The sequence below is a fragment of the Rhinatrema bivittatum genome, chromosome 2 (assembly GCF_901001135.1).
Source record: "Rhinatrema bivittatum chromosome 2, aRhiBiv1.1, whole genome shotgun sequence".
NCBI classification, from domain to species: domain Eukaryota; kingdom Metazoa; phylum Chordata; class Amphibia; order Gymnophiona; family Rhinatrematidae; genus Rhinatrema; species Rhinatrema bivittatum.
In genome coordinates, this window is record NC_042616.1 from 60,324,890 (window position 1) to 60,336,958 (window position 12,069).

General features: G+C 48.1%; 1 protein-coding gene across 6 annotated transcripts in view; it reads right to left on the reverse strand.

Moving 5' to 3' along the window:
- Window positions 1-12,069, reverse strand: part of SETD2 (SET domain containing 2, histone lysine methyltransferase) — a 384,325-nt gene that overhangs the window by 240,772 nt on the left and 131,484 nt on the right. For all 6 annotated transcript variants that reach the window (XM_029588239.1, XM_029588242.1, XM_029588241.1 and 3 more), the window contains 2 exons: window positions 11,153-11,281; window positions 9,599-9,722 (listed from right to left, as the gene is read on the reverse strand). In XM_029588239.1, coding sequence (XP_029444099.1) covers window positions 9,599-9,722; window positions 11,153-11,281 — 253 coding nt within the window. The remainder of the gene's footprint in view (window positions 1-9,598; window positions 9,723-11,152; window positions 11,282-12,069) is intronic.

Consider the following 12,069-nt stretch of genomic DNA (forward strand, 5'->3'; position numbering starts at 1 on the left):
AGTCTTCACACATGGGTGACATCATCAGATGGAGCCCGGCAAGGAAAACTTCTGTCAAAGTTTCTAGAACTTTGACTAGGCACTCTGAGCATGCCCAGCATGCCACTAGCCACACTTTTGATGCACTTCAGGTCACAGTGCCTTTAAGGCACTCAACCCCTTGGTATGGGGCCCTCAGTGCACTTGCCACGGTCGGTGTACTTGATGCCTCGGTACCCTCACTGCACTCAGTGCTGTGGTGACCACGGTACAATCAATGCTGCTGTGTTATCGATGCCTGCGGTGCCCTCGAGGCCAAAGACAGCCTTGATCCATCAAAGGTGAGTGCATGGCCACGCAGGGGCTGGTGAGGTCTCCCGGAGCATTCTCTGATACTGAAGGGGCGACGCCATAGACCGCCACCCTCCACCATGCCTTACCCAGAGCGCCAGTGGTGCTGGGGATGCCATTGTCACACTGTCCTCTCCACTTTGCTGGAGATATTGAGGGGTTGACTTGCAGCTTGTGCAGTTGGGACAGATTAGGCATCTGTTCCAAGGGCCAGGTGGCATTCTCCCTGGCTGTGCAGTCCTCAACCACACTAGAGTTCTGCCATCTTTCGGCACGGTCTCAGCCTCTGCATCAGTCTGTACCGCATAGTGCTGAGCAGCGTTGGCGGGGGAGGTGTCATTATATACTCTGTGCTTGGTTGTGGGGCGGCATGTAGAATTATGGGTGTGCCACCATCCGTGGATGGGTTACCACATCATGAGTTCACCCAGCACGTTTTCGCAGCAGAGGGCTTCCAATTGTGTCTGTCGCCTGGCCGTTGGTGTCTGTATGTGTAGATTGTTCCCTCTGGGCAGTCACATCAGGTTGTGTTCCACAGCCACAGGACTGCACTCCTGGTCGGATCCTGAGGTGAGTGGACATTACGAAAGTGGCTCGAGTGTCTTCTACTTTCTCAGCAGAGGACTATGTCTTTCGCCCTCTACCATGTTCTTGTGGAACAGTCCCTGGGGCTCTGTCCCTGATAAATGTTTCTTCTCTGACCTGGAACCCTGATCCTCTGAATCAGCATGTCTCCTTGGAGGACAGGGCTGGGGAGAGGCATCAGTGGTTGTTGGACCATCTTCAGCTGAGACCCCTTTAGGGATTGCAGTGGCGACTTCCCCTATCCGAGGCTGGCTGCCTTTGGTTGGTTGGTTGCGTCGGCGCCTCAGCAATAGGTGATTGTGCCTCAACTTTCCTTTGGGGGATTGCTAGGCTCCGATCCCGCTGCTTCCCTCTCCCCTCTGGAAGGGGAGACTCGACTGGGGTCCGGATCAACCCTTTCGGATTCCCCTCTCGACGCCCAACTATGCACTCCTTTGAGGGGTGTCCCTATTTTCCATTCCTCGACAAGGGATGGCAATGATCTGACTGGCACCAGCCCCGAGAATAGTCGAGAATACCATTCTTCCTTGAGCATTCTAAGATGCAGCAGGTCTATCCATGAGGGAGCCTGTCCCTCCAGGTTTCCCCCTCTTCGGGAGTCACTTTGGAATCTGCTGGATTCAAGTGAGCGTCTTCCTTAAGGATCGCTATCGTCAGTCATTCTTGCCTGCGGAACCCTCCTCTGTGAGGAGAGTTTCAGTCCATAGCTGGGCAATTGAGTCTTTCACCTTATTGCCATGTCTATGGCTGAGGGAGTTGGAGGCCGAGAACCCCGCATCACAGGCACTGCCCTTTGCTCGCACTAGCATACAAGCTGTTTTTCCCCTTTTTCAGGATCACCCCATCTGCGGACAGAGGCTTCCTGGGTCATGTGCTCCCTTAGGAGGGGAAGTTTCTCCCCTGGTGTACTTGCTCTCAGTTTCCGCTGTTTCAAGAAGACTGCGTGCTCTATCTCAGTGAATTATTCTGTGCTGGTTTCGGCAGTGAGTTGTTCGCTTGGGGTTGACAGACAACTGGGAGACTTGTGCTTGCCCCGGCAGTCCTCCAGTCTGCCTCCTTATGTTCGTAACTCCTTCCGACTTCCGATTGGCTTGTCGAGGAGATGGGAGGTAAAACTAAGATGCCCGTGGTATATCTCTGTATACCTGCAGGTAAGGATACATCACATTTTTCCACTTATTTTCGCCATTCTCTGGCCAATACTGCCTTAGTTTTTTTCTTATTCTCTAGGTTGCCCAAAGGGCCTTCCTGCTACTCTCACGATCCTGTGACAGGAAAGATAAACCTGTTCTGACAGGTGCTTTTGAGTGAGCTTCAGGCCTATCTCATCTCCCTGCTTGGGAGTTTTTAGGCTACAGGTCAGTTTCGGGGATTGTCTCTCATCCCCTGAAACCCTTGACGCTGTCCTGCGCAGGCAGCTACATCTGATGCTTTGAAATGCAGTGTCTGTCCCAGCCCCTGCCGTGGTTTTCTGCTTGTTCTTTCAATCGTGGTGTGGGTTTCTTCTGCCCAGTTGGCCTATCAGCCATACCTAGGCACTATTGTCCAGACCTTTGGCTGTTAGTGGTCGACAGTCTCTTCTGGAGGGCTCTCAGACCCCAGTTTGTTTTTCGGTTGTTTTTTTTTCACACCGAAGGAAACATTGTGTGGTTTTCGTCCTAGATTCTCTCTTGTTTACATCTCTGGATCCTTCCTGTATCCAGGAGGATCTAGATCCACTGTTTTTGTCAGAAACCCTACTTGTACTGTCTTCTGTGATAAACAGTTGCTTCTGTTTGCGTTCGCATCACTCCCCTGCTACACATGCGGATGTGTGTCTCAGTCTGTCTTGGCTTTCTTTGTAGAACCCAACTCTTCTCCAGCCTGGTGGGATGGAGGAGGTGCTCCAGCACTGTGCGGTTTACCGCTTTGTCCTGCTTGGACAGCTTGTAGCTTGGTATTCACCCTTGTGTGAGGACTACCATCCTGCTTGTCCTAGGAGAGATGTTTACCTGTAACAGGTGCTCTCCTAGGACAGCAGGATGTTAGTCCTCACAAAACCCTCCCGCCTCCTCTGGGAGTTGGTTTCTCTATGTATTTAGCTATATCATGGACTGAGGGACTCTGACTAGGGCAGGGGTGGGCAGTTCCGGTCCTCGAGGGCCACAAACCAGTCTGGTTTTCAGGATATCCCTAATGGATATGCATGAAAGAGATTTGCATGCACTCTGCCTCAGTTGTATGCAAATCTATGTCATGCATATTCATTAGGATATCCTAAAACCTCGACAGGTTTGTGGCCCTCGAGGACTGGAATTGCCCACCCCTGGTCTAGGGGGTAAGGGGATGACTACAGCTGCACATGCTCAGTAGGTAGGGCATGCTGAAAGCTCTAGAATCTTTGAGTTCAAAGTTCCATGCTGGGCTCCATCCGGAGATGTCTTGAAATACAGAATTAAGAAAAAATAAAATATCAAACATAGTAGAGTAATTTAAGGAAATATTTCTTTGCAAAGAAGGTAGTAGATGCATGGAACTGCCTCCCTGTGGAGGTGGTGGAGGCAAGAACAATATCTGAATTCAAGAAAGCATGGGATAAATGCAGAGGAATGGTAGGGATTGTAAAGCTGAATAACCAGTGTGGATGGGTAGACTAGATAGGCTGTATCATTTTGTATCATGCTAAATTTTGAATATTAATATTTCTCCTAGGACAAGCAAGATGGTAGTCCTCACACATTGGTGACATCATCAGATGGCGCCCGGCACGGAAAACGTCTGTCAAAGTTTCTAGAACTTTGACTAGGCACACTGAGCATGCCACTATCCACATGGGATCCTTCTTCAATCTCTTCTTTTCTGCGGAGCTCTTTGCCTCGCGGTTTTTTGGAGCCCTGCTCTTTCGAGTCTTTTCTTTCGAAACTTTCATCGGCATTTTTCTGTGCTGGGTCCCCTTGTCGCTGCTTCAGAGCAGTGTGGTAAGTTTTTGTACCTTCTTTGCTGTCGATTCCCAACTGTGCTGTACTCGGTATCCGCCGGTCATCGATTGCTCGCTGGCTCTTTTTTATGGCGTTGGGTTTTTGCCAATGCCCCCAGTGTCCGCAGACCACGTCCATCATGGATCCGCATGATGTTTGCATTCTCTGCCTGAGGTCATCACAGGACGTTCGGGGATGTCATCTTTGCGACAATGGGTCTTCGGGCTAGTCGTGATAAAATGGAAAAATCCTTTGGGTCCAAAAATTTGACCCTTCAACTCCAGTGTCGGGCACCTCTACTCCTAAGGACCGTGGGGGAACCGATGGAGTGCGGTTCGGGAGTTAAGTATTCTCTAGCGTCTTCACACTCAAGGAACTCTGGATCATCTCCATCCTCTGCACCAGGGAAAGACCGAGCCGAGCACCATGGGAAACCTCGGAAGCATCGGCACCAGTCACTATCATCACACAGTGCTGTGCTCGGGCAGCATTTGGTTCCTCCATGCTGCCCCCACAAAGCAACCCTGCGGAGAGGAGGCATCGACCTCCATCGTACCTGGGAGTCCTGGACATTCCCCACTGATATCTGTGCCAAGTACTGAGCCTCCCTGAGGTTCCGGGGACACTCTGGTGATGCCTTGTCCTGCTCCTCCCTCCGTCCTCTGTTCGGTGTTCTTCCAGGAGGAGCTGGACTGCAGGGTGCAACAGGCGGTGTTCCGAGCCCTTCAGGGCATTGAGCCGCTGGTGCCCCTGGCCTCCAAGCCTGCCCCTGCAATGCTGGCGCCGCTGCTAGAGTGAGTTGATGTCCTCTTGGGCGTTCTGCCCACGCAGCCGCCACTGGCGCCCAGGGGTGACTCGATGCCTCAGCAACCGCCAAATCCTCCTCCATTCGGAGTCATCCCCATTATGGGTTCCTCAGAGGAAGACAATGTCGGTGCCACACGCATACTTGCCTGCTCCTGTTCCTGGGGCCCCCAGTGCCTTTGAAGCCATTGGTGCCTCCAGTTCCATTGGTGCCATCAGTGCCTTTGGCTCAGAGGCCGGGGGTCTCAGGCAGGGACCCTCCTCGGGGGCCCCCCAGGGGACTTCAGTGAGGAGGAAGCCCCGTATGATTCTTGGGGAAGATGATACCTCTAAGTCTTTCTCACAGGACTCTGGAGACATCCCTTCGGATCCATCTCCTCCGGATGAGAGGCCCAATTCCACGCCGGAGGATCTGACCTGTGTGGGCTATGGCAGAGTCTGTCCCCTTCTGGCGGAGGAAGATGCCCGTCACAAAATGCTGGAGGTTCTCCAGTTCATAGATGCCCTTAAGGAGGTGCTCACTATCCCCATCCATGATATTTTCAAGGAATTACTCTTCAGGATATGGGAGCACCCGCTCTGTATACCGCCGGTAAACCATAAGGCAGACGCACTCTACCTCGTCCAGCTGGCCTTAGGTTTTGAGAGGCGCCAACTACCACACCAGTCAGTGGTGGTGGAGTCGGCTCTCAAAAAATCCAAACACTCCCGTACCCATGCTTCGGCATCTCCAGGGCAGGAACACCAGGCTGCAGATGCCCTGAGTAGGAAGGTGTATCAGGGCGCAATGAAGATCACTCATATCGCATCCTACCAGGTTTATATGACCCAGTACACTTGCAACTTCTGGAAGCAGGTCCAGGAGGTAGCCAAACGCCTTTCTCAACAACAAAAGGAAGCCCCCCTGGCCGTTGCCCAGAAGGGCATAGAGTGTCGCAGGCATGAGGTGTGTTCCACCTATGATGCTTTCAAGACTGCTGCAGCAGGCATTCGGGCCCCTAGGCTGGCATGGCTCCAAGCATCGGACCTCCAGCCAGAGGTCCAAGACAAGCTCGCTGACCTGCCCTGTACTGGGGAGAACTTGTTTGGGGACAAGGTGAGGGATGCTGTGGCTAAGCTGAAGGACCAACATGAGACTCTCCAGCATCTCTCTGCCAGCACTTCGGAGTCCTCTCATCAGGGCATCAGAAGATCATTTTAGCGCCAGAGGAAATACTATCCTCCGGCCCCCATGTACCCGCATGCCACAAGGAAATTCTAGGGGATACTCTCAACAAAACAGCGGACCCCCCCCCCCCGTAGCTGGTCAAGGTGGCCACAAGCGAAGGGGTGCTTCATTTCCTCAACTTGACCATACGGCTGCTGGAATCCCTCAGGTTTGTTATCAACTACCCAAAGTTCCACCTTGTTCCGTCAACCCAGTTGGACTTCAAGTCCTGCCTGGATACGACCCAAGGCCGGGCTTTCCTTCTTCACGACAGAGTGTTTGCTCTAGCATCTCTGACGAAGTTGGTCCACTGCAGCCAATGGGTGCTGACCCGCTTTATGCTTTGGTTGTTGGGTCACATGGCTGCCTCTGTCCTGGTGACTGGCTTTCAAGAAGCTACCAGAACGCGAGACACATCCTCCGAGAGATCAAGGGCCCGAACTAACTCTCAACAACCAGGCCGTCCGAGTCAGTGCCCGGAGGTTGGGATGGTGCAGTCTGCCTCGATCCTGTGTGATCAGGTCAGGGGAGGTCCCCAGACTGATCGGGGCCCTCTCTGTCAGGGAACCAAAGGATTGGGAACCAAACCTGTCTCTGCCACTGGGGGGCCACAAGAATCATGGTCCCCCTGTCCTACCAGAGCTTTAGGAGAATTTTCAACACTAGCGGAAACGGAGGATATGTATACAGAAAGCCCTTTACTCCCAATGGTGGGCAAAGGAATCTGAGGCTGGTCTCTCAGTTCCCCAGTGAAGGGAGCACAAGTTGCTCACTTTGTTGTTGCAGGAGGCGGCAAAGAGATCCAGAGGCGGAAAAGGCAAGCCACCACCCCCTGGTCCAGGGACCACTTGTGGGGGTGGAAAGCTCAGCTCAGGCAATCAGCCACCACATTCTCTGACCCCACCAGGAGCAGAATTCCCTGGGACTGGGCCCAGGACCAAATCTGGACAATTTCCTGGCAGAGGAGTGATCCAGTACCACATCGTTGATGTCCCACATCGTTACCTGTTGTCGGTCTGGACTAGGACTGCTCGATTGGGCAGGTGATCTTGGAACGCCCAGAGCGCATACCTGATCGCCCGAAGATCCAGGAAGTTGATTTGGCACAAAGTCTCCTGGGCTGACCGGCGACCTTCTGTGCGGAGGCCATCCATATGCGCCCCCCAGCCCAAGGTGGAAGTATCTAGTGAGCACAACCTGGCAAGGAGGAGTCTGAAAGGGAACCCCCCGCTCCAGGTTGATGAGAATTTCTCACCAGGACAGAGACCTGGAGGGGACTCACCACTGTGAGTGCAGAGTCCATTGGGCTCTCCAAATGTGCAAGCAACTGAGGACCACCTAGATAAAGCCTGGCCTCCAGAACTGGTAGATTCCCTAGACATTTTACAAGGGCAGCTTTGAGATGGATTGCTTGTGTTGGCCAGAGAGATCCAGAGCTTTTCTTGCAGAGCCTGAAATGCTCAGAGAAGCATCTTGGCACAGAGGTTCCACACAGAGGTGTTGTGGTTTTTACTCAAGCAATCACAGCACTCTTCTTGATGGTCCATGAGGAACATCTGGGAACACGTTGGGCACTGAAGTTTTTGAAAGCAGATGTGTGAAGATAAATAAAACCAGGACTGAGCCACAAACATGGCTCAGCAGATCCAAAGTGCATTGAGCCAAGGCAGCAACTAAACAGAAAGAAAATCTGCTGAAAAAATAACTAATGAGACTAAGATGGTGAAATAAATAACAAGAATACCTGACTGAAAAGAATTTTTCTGAGTGCTGAATAGTCAAAAAAGACACATAATAATGGCTGAAGCCTAAATGGCAGCAGCAGTGACCTGGCAGAATGTCCTCCTCCTCAGACCATCGGGTCCATCGGCACACAGGAAAATGATGCACATGCTTAATAGCAATCCTCGAAAGCTCTAGAAGAGTATCTTCTGATTCAATACAGGTTCACATGACCCAGAGTAATTCACTGAAGCTATTATCAAAGATATATCAAAATCATTCAGTGTATCTTCTTGTGTGATGTTATTGTACTAGAACTGGTGTCTCTTGTTATAGGGGTGTCACCACATGCATATTTGGCAAAAGGACCACAACATGAAAATGACACATGCTGGAAGGTCAACATGGGAAAGACAATACACTTATGTGAGGCATCCATTTCAGGGGCCTTCATTTATCAAAAGTTACCTGGGCAAGTTTAAACATGATAGTGGGAAGGGGAATCTCCCAAAGCCTGCAAGAGATTCACCCAACTACTGTTCAAGTGCATCCTGTAGCACAGTATGGTAACACTGGGCAACAATGAAGGTGTTACTGACCTAAAAAGGTCCTACTCTGTAGTATCTTGATGTGCTAACACGAATATGACCATGAAAAGTTTTTATTGGCTCTCGTTTTGAAGATATTTAATATAGTTCACTTTCTATGTTTAGTCATGTAAATGTATCCAGTAGGATTGTAAATAAGCCTAGAATGATGTAATATTGCATCATATTGCATAATACCATCATGCACACATCATCCAGAGTTTATTACATCATTTTCTGATGCAATGCAGTTCTACTGCCATGCTTCTGCTGAGTAAGCTGACGTCAGCAGTGTACTATATGTAGCCCAGTCAGAAAGGGTGAGCATTTGAAATATTCATGCTGGCTGACTACTGCTGGACACTCCGCAGAGATGCTCCCGAACAGGTGTACAAGAGACAAGCAAAGAAATCTAAGACGTAGTCTATGACTTCATTTTTCAAACGGTATTAACCGTAGGTCTCCTACTATTGGCATACAATTCAAGATGCAATTATATTATTGCATATTACAAAAAAACTAGAGCCAATTTTGCATTTTCACAGTCACATTCATGTTTAGCACATGGAAATGTATAAGAATTGACTAATTTCATTTCAGTAACATGACTTTTGTGAAAATTTGTTGCCCAGTGAGCTATTGGCATACAGTTCAAGATGTAATTATATTATTGCATATTACAAAAAACCTAGAACCAATTTTGCATTTTCACAGTCACATTCGTGCTTAGCACATGGAAATGTATAAGAATTGACTAATTTCATTTCCGTAACATGACTTTTGTGAAAATTTGTTGCCCAGTGTAATTAGGAATAGAGGACATGTCTGTTAATCAAGAAATCTGACTGGCTGAATGTCACCTAATGTCTTGTAATATGGTTTTACTGTAGTTATCTGCACTCTGTTGTCTTTCTCTTCATTTTATTGTGAAATCCACACATACAGACGTGCAAAGCATCATCCAAGATTGAAAGATAAATCAGTTTCACTACATTTAGAAGAACATTTTCTTGAGTCAATCTTTGATAAAATTATATAAGGCTTTGCCAGCGGAACTAGGCATGGCTACAACACTAAACAACTTCAAAAGTTAACTGGAGAAATTTTCTGAGGGATCAGCAAGCATGTCAAAGTAGCAAAGCTTGGAGGAAGAGTGCTGATCGTTATTAGGGGCTGTAAGAGAATGCATTTACAGCTACAGAATTGGCCAACAGCACACACAGTAATATTTTGCTGATCTTTCCACAGATTATACATATAATGTTCTGTTAGACAGTTAGAAACAGGATGGATTCAATGGATTTCCAGTCTTCTCTCAACCTCGCCAAATATAACTATTTAAGACTACTATGATCCTTTTCTCTCCAGCCTTCTGGCTGCTCTAAAGTCATATAATACTGACGCACCTCATCATTCTTCAGGGCCATAAAGTAGTAGTGGATGTTCTTGCTTCGGGCATACTCTTTCACTCGGGCTTTAAATTCCTTGTGATCCAGCACTTCGCCACAATACTCCAGCACAAAGGTGTTCCTGGAACAAACAGGAAAGAGAAACGCCTGGTGTATGCCTGCACATCTAATGGTTGTGTTTCAAGGATGCTTCATTTTGGTATCTGATTACCTGTCAAGTCATGAGTATGACATTTTGAACAGAGATCATGAGTAGGTCTCAGTGATAAAATTCATGGTATAGTCACATGCCTTTCTAACCGCATCATTCAACAAAATGCGTTATGGCGTTAAGGCGTTAACACACGCGCTAACGCATGCAAAAAATACTGTAGCGCTCGGCACGAATGCAAATTTTTTTATGGGGTGAGCGGGTTCAGGGAGGAATTTTTGGTGGGAATTAGTTAAATTAAGGGCAATATCGCACCGTGCGATAGCATAACGCATGCTATCATACGGTTTTAATACCGGAAATAACTACATTTTTTTCCCTGGCATTAAGCTGTGCAATATGCTTGAAATGGCCATAACGCAATTCGCGATAAATTTTGGAATTGCATTTTGGCCATTTCTGGGCTTGGAGAGAGAGAGACAGAGCCTCTGGGGAGAGCCTCACTGTGTGTACCTAGTTATATCTCTATAGGAGGGCCACCTAATAGGTCAAGGTGAGATGGTGGTGGTGGTTTAGAGGCCAGTTTCGCATGTAGCGTGAGAGATACGAACAGCACAGTACACTGGTATCCTGTTAGAGTCCATCAAGCTAGGGTGAGAGAACACTGTAGAAATTTCATCTTTGTGAAACTTTCCTCACTCCAAATGTCGTCAAATGTTCACCAAGGTGTACCTTGCTGTTCGTACGTCTCCCTCCACATACAAAACTGGCCCCTAAACCTCCACCAACCTATTAGGTGGCCCTCCTATAGAGATATAAATACTTCCCTACTATGAGGGCATTGTAGATAGTCTCTCTCTCTTTATGTGGTCCTTGGACCAAAAGGTTTGTTCATCCCTGCTGTAGGGTTCAGTACAGATAGGAATACCAAGCACTATCGGCTGCTACAGCAGAAGTCCCACATGTATGCTGGGCACCAGACAAACAAACCAAAGCCAGTCCTTAAATTGGACGTCCAAGCAGGAAGGGAGTTGCAGTTTGGGTGCTCATTGATACACATTGCTTCCATGCCATCCATGCTATTTCCCTGCAGCACAGAGGGCATAGATGCCCAGCTTCAGGAGTGGCTAATCTGCAAAGGAAGTGCTCAGTTTTAGTGCTCTGCTTCTGTCTGAGCACACACAGAACAGCATCACATGAGGCATCTCATGTAAAAACTGCTAATTTTAATGTGTCTGGCGCAGTGCATGGGTAAAATATATATATTTTTTTTTTACTTGGGGAAACTAAAAAGTTGAATACTACTTTGCTTTCTTCAAAAGCAGGTTCTGCTAAGATTTTACAGCAAATATATAGTTAAGTAACAATAAAAATTACACAGCTAGGTTAAAATTCCTTACGGTGGTAGGTCCTTAGCAGCTCGCAACCCCCAACCCTTCTGCTCGGTCAGGATCACTTCCACATCCGCGTGCTGTTTCCTCTGGAACCGCCGATTGGAACAAAATTCTCCATTAGGACACCTTGAGGAGCTGGTAAAGAAAAAAAGGGACAAAAGAAACACTAACTTAACTAAGCAAAGATTAGGGAAACTCTCAAAGGGCTAAATTGAATGATCGCACACAAATCCTACAGCACTTTTTGCTTGCATAAATTTTTCTGTGTAATTTTTTCCCTTCAAGAAATGGCAGAAAATTAAAATCTTGAACAAAAGATGTGCAGTTTCAAACTCATGCAAGCCAAATGACTTGCAAGTTTTTTGGACTTATTTGCCCTATTTCTGCTAGATCCTTAAATGCAGCCCCAAGTGTTTAATGCTCCAAGTACTCTGGGACGTTTGTTAATGCAAGCCTATTAAGTCTGGATCTGGATTTAACTACTCACCTTTTTCAACCCATGCTCAAGCCAAGTTACATTTCAGAGAAAGTAGATAGTTCCCTGCACCAAGGGGCTTACAATCTGACTTTGCACCTGAGACTTGCCCAAAGTCACAAGGAGCAGCAGGATTTTCACCCTGGTGTCCCTGGTTCTCAGCCTGCTGCTCTATCCAATAGGCCTCCACTGAGCAGCTGGGAAAACAATCCCTTGCAACAGCTCATTGTGTGCATTTCTATCCTCTGCATCTTCTATTATTTTTGGGTACCCTGAGTAGCTCCTGCTCTCTCTCTCTCTTCCTCTCACCCCCAGCTGTTGGTATAATGGAGAACCCAGATTTTAAAAAGGTAATGCCAGTCAGAGTGTGCAGTTTCTCAAAAGTGCACAAAACAAGGAATAATAGACCCTTTCTATCAATTTACATTTGTACTAATTAAGCTACTAT